This window comes from Myotis yumanensis, unplaced genomic scaffold (genome assembly GCF_028538775.1).
Source record: "Myotis yumanensis isolate MYYU_CA2020_CCGP unplaced genomic scaffold, mMyoYum1.0.hap1 SCAF_14, whole genome shotgun sequence".
In the NCBI taxonomy this organism is placed as follows: Eukaryota; Metazoa; Chordata; class Mammalia; order Chiroptera; family Vespertilionidae; genus Myotis; species Myotis yumanensis.
In genome coordinates this window covers 11991761-12008167 of record NW_027223765.1, presented here as the reverse complement: position 1 = coordinate 12008167, position 16407 = coordinate 11991761, and the positions used below count along the sequence as shown (strand labels likewise).

Here is a 16407-nt window from a genome sequence, read left to right as displayed (position 1 = left end):
CACAGGTAAGAATAGGATTAATAAGTTGCTGGTGTATTTCAGTCATCCACATATGATAAAATCCCTATGAGGCTAAAATTACTAATATAACTTAAGAAGAAAGGAATATTGTAGGCCAATTTTATTTTGAGCATAACGCAAAAATCCTAAGCACATATGTGGATACTTAATTTATAACAAAAGGAACATTGAAGAAAAATGTTTTTAATAAGTGGTACTGGGTCAAGTGGATATCCATATGGGGGAAAAAATGTATCTGAACCTCTATCTCACACCATTAAAAAAATATCTCATGTGTACAATAAACCTAACTATAAATAAAACTTCAAAACAATTACACAGAGAATGTCTTCACGACAGAGCAGGCAAAGATTTTTTAAACCAGACACAAAACGTGTTTAATCATAAAGGAAATGACTGAGAACTACATTAAAATTAAGACCTATTCACAACAAGAGACATCAAGAAACTAAAATGGCAAGTGACAGGGTAGGAGAATATATCTGAAACATATATATAGCTAACAATGGGCTTATATCTAGAATGTATTTTAAACAGTCCTACCAATCAATTTTTTATTTATTTTATTTTTTTTAAATATATATTTTTATTGATTTTCCACAGAGAGAAAGGGAGAGAGATAGAGAGTCAGAAACATCGATGAGAGAGAAACATCAACCAGCTGCCTCTTGCACACCTCCCACTGGGGATGTGCCCGCAACCAAGGTACATGCCCTTGACCGGAATCGAACCTGGGACCTTTCAGTCCACAGACCGACGCTCTATCCACTGAGCCAAACCGGTCTTGGCCCAATCAATTTTTTAAAATGACAGACCACCCATGCTGGGCCTGGGTGGTTCAGGGACCGAGCGTCGACATATGAACCAGGAGGTCAGGGTTTGATTCCCAGTCAGGACACATGCCAGGGTTGCAGGCTCGATCCCCAATAGGGGGCGTGCAGGAGGCAGTCAATCAAAGATTCTCTCTCGTCCTTGATGTTTTTATCTCTCTCTCCCTTCTCTGAAATCAACAAAATATATTAAAAAATAATAAAATAAAATGACAGACCACTCAATTTTTTAAAATGGGCAAGAGACCTGAAAACACACTTTACAAGAACATCCCCAAATAACTGATAAATTTGAAATGGTGCTCTTCTTTATTAGTAATCAGAAAAGTGCAGATTACAACCATATGAGGATATATGAACCAGAAACCTAAATTAGTAAGAGTAACAAGTATCAGTGAAAATGTAGAATGGCAACTTGCAAACAGTGCTAGTGAGAATATAAATAGGTACAACCACCCTGGAAAACTGTCAATATCAACTAAAGGTAAATATACCCTACTAGAGGCCCAATGCACGAAACTCATGCAAGGGCCTTGGCCCCGGCCACAGCCACCACCTGCTGTGGCTTTGTCCGGAAGGACATCTGGTCTAATTAGCATATTGCGCTTTTATTATTATAGATGGCCCAGCAATTCCACTGAGATATATTCCAAGAGAACGAATATATTCATACACCAAAAGAAACGTATAAGAATGCTCTGAACAGAATTATTCATAAAGCTACAAATTAAAAAACAACTCAAAAGTCTATCAACAGTATGGAATAATCAAGTATGGCCTACTCACACAATGGAAAACTATAAGGCAATGAAAATGAACAACTGTAGCTGAACCAAACAATACAAATGTATCTTAAAAACATAATTATTAACTGCCTGGCTGGGGTGGGTCAGTGGTTGAGCATTGACTGCTGAACCAGGAGGTCACAGTTTGATTCCCGGTCAGGGCACATGCCCCGGTTGTGGGCTTGATCCCCAATGTGGGGCGTGCAGAAGGCAGCCAATCAATGATTCTCTTTCATCATTGATGTTTCTATCTCTCTCCCTCTCCCTTCCTCTCTGAAATCAATAAAAAAATACATTAAAAAACCCCACAAAACTATAATATTAACCGAAAGAAGTCAGATATAAAAAAGTATACACTATATGATTCCATTTACATAAAATTTAAAAACGGGCAAAACTGAACTATGGTAATAGAAGTCAGAATTGTAGTTACTTTTCAGAAGGAGAGAAAAGGGAAGGATTAAAATGGATTTGGGGAGGCTTCTGGAATGTTATAATATTCTACTTCTTCACCTGCATGATGGATACATGGGTGAATTCACTTTGTGATAATTTACAGAGCTTCATACTTATGATTTATGTACATTTCTGTATGGATGTCATATTTGAATAAAAATTTAAAATAAAAGAAAAATAATTTAAATTAAAAATTTAAATACATAATTTATTATATATAATATGTATATAACACATGCTGGGTCTACATGAAGATTTAAAAAGACATAAAACATATCAACTAACTGTCGAACTTTATTTGATACTGATTCAAACAAACTACCAAAAATACATAGATACTTATGACATTTGAAAAACAACTGTAAATTTGAACCTTGACTGCATATTTGATTTTACAGAATTATTTATAAAGAAACTTAAGGTTTGAAGATAGTATTGTGGTTGTAATTGAAAAAAAATATTTTTCCCCCTTAGAAATATATTAAACTAGAGGCCCAGTGCATGAGATTCGGGCGGGGGGGGGGGGGGCGGGGGGGGGGTCCCTCAGCCCCACCTGCACCCTCTCACAATCTGGGACCCCTTGGGGGCTGTCCACCTGGCCCATGGGGAGTGGGCCTAAGCCGGCAGTCAGACATCCCTCTCGCAGCCTGGGACCCCTCGCTCCTTACCGCCCGCCTGCAGCGGAGGCAGGAGAGGCTCCCACCACCGCCGCTGCGCTTGCCAGCCATGAGCCTTGCTTCTGGCTGAACGGCGCTCCCTCTGTGGGAGTGTCGCTCAGCCAGAAGCCAGGCTCACTGCTCCTTAGCGCTGCCTGAGCGGCGCTCTCCCTTTTATTATCTATAATAAAAAAAAAGCGTAATATGCTAATTAGACTGGATGTCCTTCCTGATGACCTTTCAGATGAAGCCTCGGCAGCGGGGGCCGAGGCAGAGGCAGCCGTGGCAGTGGCAGGGGCCAAGCCCCTTGCACGAATTTCGTGCACCGGGTCTCTAATATAGGATAATTACAGAGGAAATGTTATGATGACTTGGATTTACTTCAAAATAATACAGTACAAAAGTAAGTAGGTAAGGGTATAACATAAAAAACTGGCCACAGTTGTTAACTGTTGAAACTGGGCAAGGGGTACATGAAGGTTCATTGTACTATTCTGTTTAATATGTTTGAAATTTTCCATAATAAAAAGGTAAGCTCTAGCTGGTTTCGCTCAGTGGATAGAGCATTGGCCTTCGGACTGAAGGGTCCTGGGTTCGATTCCAGTCAGGACACATGCCCGGGGTTGTGGGCTCGATCCCCAGTAGGGGCCGTGCAGGAGGCAGCCAATCAATAATTCTCTCTCTTCATTGATGTTTCTCTTTTTCTCTTCCTCTCCCTTCCTCTCTTGAAATCTAAAATTTCATTACAAAAAGAAAATCTAATTGAAATAATGTCTTAAATAAAAATATAAACTCTAAGAAGTAGTATAGAAAAAAGTATCTTTGAAAAAAAAAGTTCTGATACACTGGAAGCTCCTCAAGAGGAAGGTTGTTAACCTGATTGCTGCTACTCTACTGATTCAGGATCTTCTTTTTTATTTCACTAGGTTTTAAGGGTAATGATTGATTCTTATATAGTTTTCCGTTAGCCAGTATCTTGTATAGTACCTTTCAATAGCAGGTACTCAAAAAATAATTAATGAACGGATTACTATTTTTACTAAATCCTTGCTCCAACCATCTTCCAAATTATGACCATACTGCCTGGTATCAAAAGATAGTTACCTACACCTTGGCTGGGCGGGATCTGTGGGTTGGAACCTTGTCCCATACACCAAAAGTTTGTGGGTTAGATCCCCAGTTGGGGAGCATACAGGGCAGGGGGGAGGGGTTGTGGCAACCAGTCAATGTTTCTCTCTCTCTAAATAAGTAAATAACATGTGCGCATATAATGAAACAGTGTCCAAAAAGATTACTTTTTTAAAAAAAATTTATTTTTATTGATTTCAGAGAGGAAGGGAGAGGGAGAGAGAGAAACATCAATGATGAGAGAGAATCATTGATTGGCTGCCTCCTGCACACCCTCTAGTGGGGATTGAGCCCGAAACCCCGGGCATGTAATCTTGACTGGAATCGAACCCAGGACCCTTTGGTCTGCAAGCCGATGCTCTATCCACTAAGCCAAGTCAGCTACGACTAAGAACTTTTTAAGTGGTGATAACCTATATATATCCTCTTGTATCTTTTGAATTTCAAAACATTTCAAAAAACTGAATCCAACTCAACACATAAAATTAAAACTTTTTAAATCAATGGCAAAAATTTAGTAAGACTTACCTAGCAGGGGGAATTCCTCTCTTAGAAAGGTCCACTCTTACTTTCTCTCCCACATGTCTATAAATCTCCACTATAGCCAATATTGCAGCATCTCTCACCTGCCAAAGAATTCAGAACTTTAAAAAGAATATATGAGATACAATAAAATACTTCACATCAAGGTAACATTACACAGGAAGACAAACTTGAAGCTCCAAGTTGGTTTTAGTATCTCTAAACTCCTAAGAGATTCTGGCAGGTTATTAAGAACAACAACAACAATAACAAAACACACGCAAAAGAGGAATGCCAAGAAACCTCTAGAGCAGTGGTTCTCAACCTTCCTAATGCCGCGACCCTTTAATACAGTTCCTCATGTTGTGGTGATCCCCAACCATAAAATTATTTTCGTTGCTACTTCGTCACTGTAATTTTGCTACTGTTATGAATCGTAATGTAAATATCTGATATGCAGGATGTATTTTTATTGTTACAAATTGAACATAATTAAAGCATAGTGATTAATCACAAAAACAATATGTAATTATATATGTGTTTTCCGACGGTCTTAGGCAACCCCTGTGAAAGGGTGGTTCGACCCCAAAAGGAGTGGTGACCCACAGGTTGGCGACCCACAGGTTGAGAACCGCTGCTCTAGAGAAACCTTGTAAAAGGTTTTACAAAAATCTAAAAAACATGTAAATAAAAGTTATTAAAGTGGCTTTTAAAAAGTCTTCTTTTTGTAATAAGATTGTATAAGCACTGCCAATAATGAATACAAATCATTGCCACGGTTAATACATTTTCCTGCCTTTCAAGAACGTGGCCTGATCCTAGCTAGTTTGGTTTAGTGGTTAGAGTGTCGGCCTGCAGACTGAAGGGTTGTGGGTTCCATTCCATTCAAGGGCATGTACCTCAGTTGCAGGCTCAATCCCCAGACCCCTTTGAGCATGTGTGGGAGGCAACCAATTGATATGTCTCTCTCACATTGATGTTTCTCTTCTCTCCCTCCCTTCCACTCTCTCTAAAAATCAATGGAAAAAATATTCTCGGGTGAGGATTAACAACAAAAAAGAATATGGCCTGGGCACAAACAGGTATTTATGCCTGTATTTATACATCAATATCATTATTCAAAATAGCCAAAAGGTGGAAATAATCCACATATCCATGCATGAATGAATGGATTTTAAAAAATGGTATATACATACAATGAAATAGTATTCAGTCTTAAAAAGGAAATTCTTTTTTTTTTAAATAATATTGTTTTCTCAACTGAAGACATGCTTTTTATTGCTTTTATTTTATTTTTTTTAATATATTTTATTGATTTTTTACAGAGAGGGAGAGGGATAGAGAGTTAGAAACATCGATGAGAGAAACATCGATCAGCTGCCTCCTGCACATCCTGTACTGAGGATGTGCCCGCAACCAAGGTACATGCCCTTGACTGGAATCGAACCTGGGACCCTTCAGTCCGCAGGCCGACACTCTATCCACTGAGCCAAACCGGTCAGGGCTTAAAAAGGAAATTCTGACACATGCTGCAACATGAATGAACCTTGAAGACATTATATTAAGTAAAATATGCTAGATGCAAAAGTACAAATATTATATGGTTCCACTTTTATGAAGTTACCTAGAGTAGTCAAATTCCTATGGAGAGAAAGTAAAATATAATTGTGAGGAACTGAGGAGTTGGAGGGAATGGGGAGTTACTGTTTAATGGGAAGACAGTTTCCATTTGGTAAAATGAAAAAGTTCTGGAGATGGATGGTGGTGATGGCTGCACAACAATGAGTGTACTTAATGCCAATAAACTGTACACTTTAAAATGGTTGAAATAATAAATTTTATGTTGTGTATATTTTACCACAATTAAAAGAAAAAATGTGGCCGAAAGACGGGAATTTGGAAGACGGCTAGCTCTAATTTCCCTGCAGAGTTCACTGTCAGAGAGCAAATGAAGAGACAGAACTTCTTACAAACCTCCAGAGCAGCAGCTAGCTAGGGACTAACAGCAGGGAAAACCTTATGCAGGGTATTTCCAAATGCACAAGCTGTGCCAAAAAGGTTACAACTAAGATTCAACTCTATTAGAAGGGATGGAATCCAGAACATATCCCTGTATTTATGCCTACAGTATATGAAGCTCAGGCAAAAAAATGTCTAACAAGTGATACACCACTGCACAAATTCCCTGTTAAATATGGTTTTGACTGTTGCAAAAAAGTCGTTGTTATGCCACTCAGAAACAAAGGGAGCTGGCAACCTGCTCTCACAGTTAATACCCAGGACCACAGAAGGGAATCCAAGTTACTTGTTACTCAATTTTTCAGACTCAAGAGCTATATTTGAGCCCTGGCCAGTGTGGCTCAGTGGGTTGGGACATTGTCCCAAGCACCAAAGAGTCAAGGACTCGATCCTTGGTCACGGCACACCCCACGTTGCAGGTTCAATCCCAGTTCAGGTGCGTACAAAAGGCAACTGATGAGTGATTTCCTCTCTCTCTCCCGCTCTCTAGAATCAATGAAAAACTTATCCTGACGTGAAAATTAAAAAAGAAAAAAAAGAATTATGCTTTAAAAGTCCAATCTATCCTTAATACTAGCTAACAACTAACAAACTTAAGAAACTTAAGTGAATATAATATGTTCTTAAAAACTAACTTTGGTGGATTTTAAATTTAAAAAATGAGGTGAAATCTTCACTAACCCCTTTCTACCCTCTCTCTTCTTTTTCTTTTTAAAATAGACTAAGAAGGGGACATCTGTAATACTTTCAATAATAAAGATAAATTTAAAAATAAAAATAATATCGACTAAGAGCACTAACAAAGAAGCTGTAGCCAAAAAATTAGTCAACACTTAAATATGTAAATAAAATTTTACCTGACTGTTGGAATCTCCAAATAGGATACACAAATGTGGTACCAACTTGCTGAGGACTAGTGGTTGAGCTCCAAAACTAAATATAATTTGAAAAAAATAAAGAGAATTTGGTTTTAATCAAACAGTAAACAAATATCCTCTGCTTTCTTCTTGTCTGTATTAATAAGACAGATATGGTAGAGAGCATGGGCACACATCATTAAAACATGAAGGTATGAGACACAAGCAAAAACTAATTCTAAACAATGTCAAATATGCAAACTTGAGTAATCATGACTAACAATGAAATTGTCAATACAAGATCCAACAGAGCAAAATGTTCAACCAATGGCACTCTTAAACCGGGCAAACTCTCAGTGACTAAAGAAAATTTGAGCTTTTGTTTGAAAATAGTGATTTTTTTTTAGACTCTGGATCTCAAATTTGCATTCCAATAAAATATTTACGTATTAATTTTTGGTGAGGTCATGGGTTGAAAGCAAATGACAGGAGAGCCAAAAAACACAAAAGTTGTGCAGACTGAATGCACTTACAAGCTCTAGATGGCAGAAAGGACCATAGAGGAGTAAAAGAAAATAAATGAAGGTATAGTTAGAGGAAAGGAAGTAACATTACAGGAAAAGTTGAAAGCTACTATATATATCCTATCTTGTTGCACAGAACTTAAAAAAATAATCCAGAAAGAGAACAAAACTACATTTTACAATTTCTTCAGATTAGAGCTCTGAGCCCTGTGGCATCTATGCTGTCAGAACTCTGCACACAGCTACCAGATTCACTGTCTAGTTACCTGGGAGTCTTGTTCAGTCTATGATTTTCAAAACCACCCACACTGTTCTAGAAAGCCCAGGTGGGGAAATGGCTACAATATCTGAAATACCACTGAGTTAAAACCAGTTCCAAACTAGGTCCAGAACAGAAGTAGATCCTAAGTTATATAAATATATTTGCTATATTATCATCTACTTTGGGGAGCAAGTATTAACATGCTAAAGAAAAAAAAGAAAAACAGTTCTTATAACTAATAATTTTAAATTAACAACCTGAAAGATAACAAAAAATTAACAAAGGTATCAAATAAAATAAAAACTCTTGTACTAGAGATCAGTTAATAACTACTTAAAATTTATTTCCATAGCTCTCCTCGAGCTCTGTGAAATGGATATTACTTTTTTAAGAAAAATGAAAAACACAGGTGGCTGTTTTCAGTAATCATAAAACTTACATGTTTAAGGTTTCAATAAGACACAGACACACGCCTTCTCGAGATCGAAAATTCTTGTGCTTAAAACCAGAAGCCAACTGTTCCCAAATGTGCTATTTGAAAGAAAAGTAAACATGTATAACAAAATATTAAGTTACTCATTTAAAATATTTTATCTATTCTCAAACTTACCAATCTTATTGGTAAATGAATTTTCTCCTTAGATTATTCACTCTCTACAAGTTTTTCTAAGCCAAATTTTCACTGATGTTGCTCTCACCCAATTTTTAATATCTTAATTATATTTTTACCTTTTATTTCATATATTTCACTTTAGAATTAAATTATTCTCAGAAAAACTATGTCCAACATCCAAAACCATTAAAATTTCCAAGGACAGAATTTGTTCTAAACTTTAGAAATCTCCAACAACAATGCTACCATTATAAGTCCAATAGTCCAGTAAGCATTTGAAAGGTCCAATGTTGCCTAGCAACTACTACAGACTGTCACATGGAACAGGCTTTTTCAACATTTTAGAATTCAGGCTTTTCTTCTTTTAAGATTGAATCCAAATACAGAAACATATTTGAGCAAGTCATTTTATTGCTAACCACTATAATTTATTTTAGAAAAAGCATAGATAAACCCATACAAATAATCCAAAACAATTACATGAGTTTGGTATAAAAAGAAACCCAACTTCATTTTTCCAGCTATATGGCCAATTGTCCCAATCAATTCTTTCTCCACATTTAGAAATATAATTTATTAAATTCAAGTGTGTACGCACACACACACACACCTTTCCCTGGACTCTATTCTTTCTGAATTTTGTATCCAGTACTACTAATATATTTCTCTCTTCTCTCACTCACTCTCTGTCAAACTTTCTAGAAGGTAACTTGGAAGCTTACAAAACAAAACAAACCTGACTCTGTAACACCACCTCTGGAACATTATTCTATATGTATACTTACAGTTATGTCCAAAGATACATGTACAAGGATGTTTCCTATAGTACTATTTGTGATAATAGCGTCAAAAACAAGTTAAAATTTGAACCACTGAACAAGGATTGAAGGATATGCACCATACTTACAAGGACTTTGGTTCAATCTGGAAAACAGTTTACTTTTACAAAGCAATACTCCTTGGTTTTTTAATGAATCATGTAATATAATTCTTAAACAGTATTTTAAATGATAACACGTAATATCATTATATGTATTGCAAATTCTGATCTTTTTCTACTTAACATGGGCTACTCTTTAAATGTTTGTGTACATGTCAACTAATTTCTGCTTCTTTCAAAACAATTCCACATAAGGGCAATTTTTTTTACTGTATTCATAAAATACAGGTCACTGTCATAAACTATGTACCTTATACAATTAGTAACTACCTGTTAAAATAAAAAAATTTCTTCCTATCTTTGTAAGAATTGCAGAAATTAACATAACATTCAGTATTTCTCAAAATAAGCTTTTGCATGAACATTTTATAATAATGCAGGTAAGAAAAAACTGAAAATCCTAAAAAATAATAATATACTGTCAGGTCACTAAAATCTCCGAGTTAGCTTTTTAAAAAAGCATTTGAGTAGAAAAAAAAAGCCAAAAAGTTAAATATAGATATTTAATCTTAAATTTCAACTTCTTTAAAGCATTAGCAACAATTAATTGCTTAAAATTTCAGCTTTCATGTCCCCTGGGGACTGACTTGCTGTGATTACCATCTATCCTTACTGGATATTTCATCAATAATTAGCAATATATAAATTTTAAATGTAGGCCTACCATCGGTGGTGCTACTTGGTCCATTAACTTCAAGAGCAGAATCTGAGCTTCATCACGAATTTTGTCTTTGGCATCTCCCAGTCTGTCTATTAAAGCTACAATAACTAGAGAGAGAGGAAAAAGAATAAATAAGCTATATTTTAAAAAATTGCAAATAGTAATTGTTTTCATAAATTAAAAGTTATGAAGTAAGCAAATTGTTTTCACTTCTTTTTAAAAAAAAATATTTCTTTATTGATTTCAGAGAGGAAGGGAGAGGGGGAGAGAGAGAAACAAAAATGATGAGAATCATTGATTGGCTGCTACTGGGGATTGAGCCCGCAACCCAGGCATGTGCCCTTGGCCGGAATCAAACCTGGGACCCTTCAGTCCGCAGGCCAATGTTCTATCCACTGAGCCAAACCTGCTAGGGCTGTTTTTACTTCTTTATTCATGACTCTAATAAAATATAACTGAAAAGCAAGCTCAACAACACCTAAGGAGAACAGAAATTACATTCCTTTTGGTAGGAAATGATTAGAGTGAGAAGCCAACTATACCAAATGGAGTGATGCCATTCCAATATTTAAGCTTAATTAAGGAAATGATTGTGTAATAAAACAAGAAGTCCTCATTATAATCATAAGCCTAATCATGAGGCAACACAAGTACCTGACAATTGGAACAATGTAAATCCTTCTCATCTTGCTTAGATGTATTGTTAACACTAGAGAAATTCATCAACATCTGTAGAATTAGCTATTGTGGGACTCTGGTTCTAATAGTGTCTGACAGGCAGTCCAGGACAATAATAAACCTTCACATTAGATATAATTATATACTAAGAACTGAATTATCTCATTTAATCCCACTGTCAATGTGACCAGTCAGTACATTAAACCCCACCTGGCCCTCTTTGCGTCTGAAAAATAAGTGATGTATGTAATGCCTAGAATTACTCTCAAGTCTAACTACTGTCTGTAACAACTAATAATAGGAGCTACTATAGGGCAGGGGTCACAAACATAAACACCTACAGCCAGAGAGGTATGGGAAATACAGAAAATGAACCAGATCTAAGAACTACAGTATTCCCACCTTGCTGTATTATAACTGACATTCTCAGTTTTGAGGAGACAAGAGGAGATGGAAAGGACTTAGGAACTGAAAAGCTCATGATCCAGACAAAAGGGAAGCTACAACACAGCTTCAACCAATAATTACATGCGGGAATACAAGGTCGGGGTTGCCACATTGGCCAATCTTTCAAAACAAATCATAAATATGAATTTTTATGTAAAACTTCCTAATGTTAAACATTAATTCAATATGTTTTAAGAAAATACATAAATAAAACATGTTCACAGAGCAAAGATTTAAAAACCTATCCTAGGATTTTAAGCAGGAGACTGATGTGGTAAAAAAAAAAAAATCTTTTCAGAAGATACCCCACAGAGAATGAACTGGAACCAGGAATTAATTTAAAAAGGAACAATAAAGATAGGGAAACTCACTAAGATGCTTCTGCTGAAAGGATAGCTAGACGATAAAAATAAAAGTGGAAACTGGCAGAATTTGATGGCACACAAAATATGAAGAAAAAAAGCTGACCAAAGATAATTCAAAAATAAGTGTGATGATACATTATGAGACATTAACTTAATCCATAGGAGAGATTAACAAACATCTGAGGTTACCCTTAAATGTTTCTATATAATAGGAACGAAATCCACTCACCAAAGCACTCCAAAGGTATATGAAGGTCACTCAGGTTTAGAAAATAGGTCAGAGCCAACTCTGTAATCCTAACTACTACACAAAGAAGAGCATTGTACTGGTATAATGCTCTTTGCAAACACACTGTAAGTAAGTGCTGTTCAAAGTATGGCTGGTAACCCAGGACCAGTCTACAAATTGTCTGCAGTAAGAAAAATTGAGAGTGTTTATAAAATAAAGTTTTTAAAACAATCTGACCAAAGTAATTTTGTTTGTTAAATCTAATAATAACAAATTGGGCCTTGTATTTTTTCATTTCATTTTGCTATAACCTATTTTTATTGCATTTTACAAAATTGGTTTGCAACAAACGAGCAATGAAAGAACTAGTCCTTCACCATAGAAAGCTTGAAAAGTGGTGCTATAAGTTATATTATAAATTTTAATGTTACAAAAAGAGTAAAAATATAGTAAAAATTTTGAAAATATAAAGTAAAAATCTATTACCACTATACTTAGTAAGCTTCTTGCTTTTGTTTCTTTGTCTCAAAAGGAATATAATTATCTATTTGAATATGCTTAAAGTTTTTTATGTCCGGGTAAACTATAATGCTACTTAGCAGATTTCCGAGTTGTACAAAATTACATTTTTTGCATTTACAGTTTTGTTAAAAACTATGAAAAAAAATCAGTATGTCAAAACCTACAATAATTTTTATTTTATTTAAAAAAATGTTTTTATTGATTTCAGAGAGGAAGGGAGAGGGAGAGATAGATAGAAACATCAATGATAAGAGAGAATCACTGATCAGCTAGCTACCTCATGCACCCCCCCACACCAGGGATCGAGCCCACACCCCAGGCATGTGCCCTGACTGGGAACTGAACCGTGACCTCCTAGTTCATAGGTCGATGCTCAACCACTGAGCCATACCAGCTGGGCCTACAATGATTTTTAAATAAATAAAGTTAACTTACCCATTGCTACGTAGGACTTAAATCGTGTTGATAATCTGTCCACAAAGGCACTTAAAATTTCCAATCCCATTAATGATATCTACAGACAGAAAAAATTTTTTAATGAATACAAATTATCTATGCATACTTTAATACCAGTTTACAATTGTCAACATACAAAGACCTTCATATAATATAACTAGAGGCCTGGTGCACGAAATTCGTGCACTCGGGGAGACGGGGGTGGGGAGGTCCCTCAGCCCAGCCTGCAACCTCTTGCAGTCCAGGAGCCCTCGGGGGATGTCCGATTGACAGCTTAGGCCCGCTCCCTGCGTGGGGAGCAGGTCTAAGCCATCAGTTGGACATCCTTAATGCTGCTGTGGAGGTGGGAGAGGCTCCTGCCACTGCCACTGCACTCACCAGCTGTGAGCCCAGCTTCTGGGTGAGTGGCGCTCCCCCTGTGGGAGCGCACTGACCACCAGGGGGCAGCTCCTGTGTTGGGCATCTGCCCCTGGTGGTCAGTGCGTGTCATAGCGACCAGTTGTTCCATCATTCAGTCGATTTGCATATTAGCCTTTTATCATATAGGATACTATCAAGGTGATGCCGACACTGGAAAATAGCACCCTTCAAAAGGTAAAGGGGCTGTGATTTCGAATTCCAAAAAAAGACTTGAAATCCTAGCACATTACTTAGCCTAGCACTCAACAGCTATAATATAAATGCTATTTCTTATTTTCTCCATTTTTTTAGAATCAACTTACTGTTTATAGTTACAGATAGACAATATAAAAAAGTGAAAATAGAGCTGACAAATAATAGGATACTGAAGAGGTTTATGGAAGGACAGAAAAGGAAAAGGAGAAGGAAAATTCTCATCTCCCTAGGTTTAAGTACTCCACCAATAATTTACCAGATCTGTGACCTAAAGCAAAATACAGCTTTTCTACAAAATGAGGAAAATAATAGTACTGCCTTTATAAGGCCACCTTAAAGATTAAAATGAGGTAATGCAAATAAACCACTCTGAGACAGTGCCTGATGCTAAGGACTCTTTAAATGGTGGTTATTATATTTAATTGCACTTTAAAGGACATTTTATTGTCATAGTACCATTTTAAATTTTGGGGACTCCTGAAATCACAGGACTGTTCTTAGCAAAAGTCAAATGCCTGTGTGTGTGTGTGTGTGTGTGTGTGTGCGCGCGCGCGTATACATATACTTATTTCCATATTTTTAATCTCCAAGACTAACCTCTCCATTTCAATAAACAGCACCCTCTATTGGTGCCCAAGCAAAGCAATTATCCCTAATTCTCTCAACCCTCACACTCATTCCAATGGGAGGTCCTATTCTATCCCCAATCATATTCCAAATCTTCTACTTCTCATCATTACCAATGTGACCAAACCAGCCTTAGCCACTATCATCTCCCTGCTTCTCCTGCTGCTCCTTTTCAAAGTCCACTCTCCACAAAGGAGCCACCTCTCTACATAAAACTCTCCATTGATTTAAAATAAAATCTTATAAATCTCTTTCCACCTGCCTCCCCAACTTCATTCTTTTAACATCTCACTCATTTGTAAGCTCTAGCCATGCTGGCCTTCTGTATGTTTAACAGTACTAGGGCCTCTGCATTTGCAGTTTTCTCTGCCTATATTTCACTCCTATATTTCTTTCATGTCATAGTCAAATTTCACATAACTTCTTTGACTACACAAAAGTCTCACCACACCCTCATTCTTTTCACATCAGTTGATTTAGAAGCACTTGTTACCTGAAATTATCTAATTTGTATACTCATCCATCTTCTTCTTTCTAATAGGATCTCCATGACAGCAGGGCTCTCACTCTCCAATCTCATTTAAGTCACCCTCTCATGAGGTCTTCAGTGACCAGCTATTTAAAATTCAAACATCTGCATCCTGCCCAACACTTCCTATTCTCGTCACTGCTTTTCTCCAAAGTAAATATCACCTTCTAACATACTTATTTTAGTTATCTATCTTGTTTATATTCTTCTCCCCCACTAAAATCTACATCCATAAAGGCAAGGATTTCTGTCACACACACCCCCCCCCCCATTGTATCAAAAGTACCCAGAAGACTGAGTGCTACACATGGTAGGTCTTCAATAAATATCCAAATGAGGCTGAATGAATATTGTGTCTTGTTCACAGCTGGATCATCAATACCTAGAACACCCAGCACATAGTATAGTCACTTCCAATTGATTGATGCGATGACAGTTATTAAGATACACAAATTCTGAGGTGCTATCAAATCCAAAGAAAAATTTTATTTTGTTCAGCATAATTTAAAATTTAACTACAGCTGTCTATTTGTGTGTATGTTAAAAAATTCTGACACACTTTTCCCAAGAGAAATGTTTCATTGTATCATGAGTAAAAAATGATGACCTAATTTGAAGCAACCAAGTTTATAAATAACAAACTAATTAGAATGTCCGCTCTCTGACAATGTCAGAAAAGCTTCTATACAGCATTCTGTAGAAAGGAGAGAACTAACGATTCTGGAAGGAGGGAGCAGAATTGGTGAATTAATAATGTCTTTGAGTAGGCAAGAGGGCATAGGATCTAATATGCATGTGGAGGGATTGGTATAAGAAAGAGAAATAATCCGTCGTGCATTGTAACTGAGAAGAAGGTAGAATATATGGGCACAGCTACAAGGAAGTGTGTAGATAAGACTGTAGGAGACTGAGGCATGTCTCTTCTGACTGCTGAAATTGTCTCAAGCAACAGTATCTAGTGAGGAGCATGGAGAGACTGTGTTGTAAAAAGATGAGAACTTGGGTCAGGCACCTGATGGATTCTAACTCTTAAACACCAGTTGAAGGAAAAACACAGTACTTGAGTGAAGTAGTGCATAGAGACTTAAAGAAAAATTGAGATACTGTGGTATTCTAGAAGCCAAGAGAGTTTCAAGAGATGTGACTGCTCGACTGCCATTCCCTGACTGTACATCTGAAAGGTGACCTGACCCCCAACCAGCAAGCACTAAAGAAAGGGAGTCAGCATTACGAAGGTGGTTAGGACAAGGGTCTCAAGGCCTGAGGTGTTCTGAAGGCTATTACTAAATGTTATTCCTGCTAAACGTTAAAATGTAGCAGAGCATTTTGCAGGTACAGCTGTAAACAAGGTAAGTTTGACAGGAACCTAACTGGGATAAGTGCAGCCAACCACAGAGAAGAAACCAACATGTAAATGACCAAAGAAGCATATTTAAGCAAAGGCTAAGACTCCCTTCCAAGAGGAGAGCTCTGGACATGAATCCGGTCTCCTCTCCTTGGTACAAGTCAATGAAACGACCTTGTGACAATCATGTCTCCTCTTTGATCTGAGTTCCGAATTCCCTGGCATTGCCAAAGAGTTGACTTTCTGTAACGGCCTATGCTGCGACATGAAATCAATGATCTTAGTGTTGATGTGCCCTTCCTTCTTAAAGTATAAAATTT

General features: G+C 36.9%; 1 protein-coding gene across 26 annotated transcripts in view; it reads right to left on the bottom strand.

Moving 5' to 3' along the window:
• The window catches only part of CLASP2 (cytoplasmic linker associated protein 2), a 140772-nt gene that overhangs the window by 122921 nt on the left and 1444 nt on the right, over positions 1–16407 (bottom strand). For all 26 annotated transcript variants that reach the window (XM_070391787.1, XM_070391762.1, XM_070391767.1 and 23 more), the window contains exons 2-6: positions 12951–13029; positions 10278–10381; positions 8500–8591; positions 7275–7350; positions 4405–4502 (exon numbers count right to left, since the gene is read on the bottom strand). In XM_070391787.1, coding sequence (XP_070247888.1) covers positions 4405–4502; positions 7275–7350; positions 8500–8591; positions 10278–10381; positions 12951–13029 — 449 coding nt within the window. The remainder of the gene's footprint in view (positions 1–4404; positions 4503–7274; positions 7351–8499; positions 8592–10277; positions 10382–12950; positions 13030–16407) is intronic.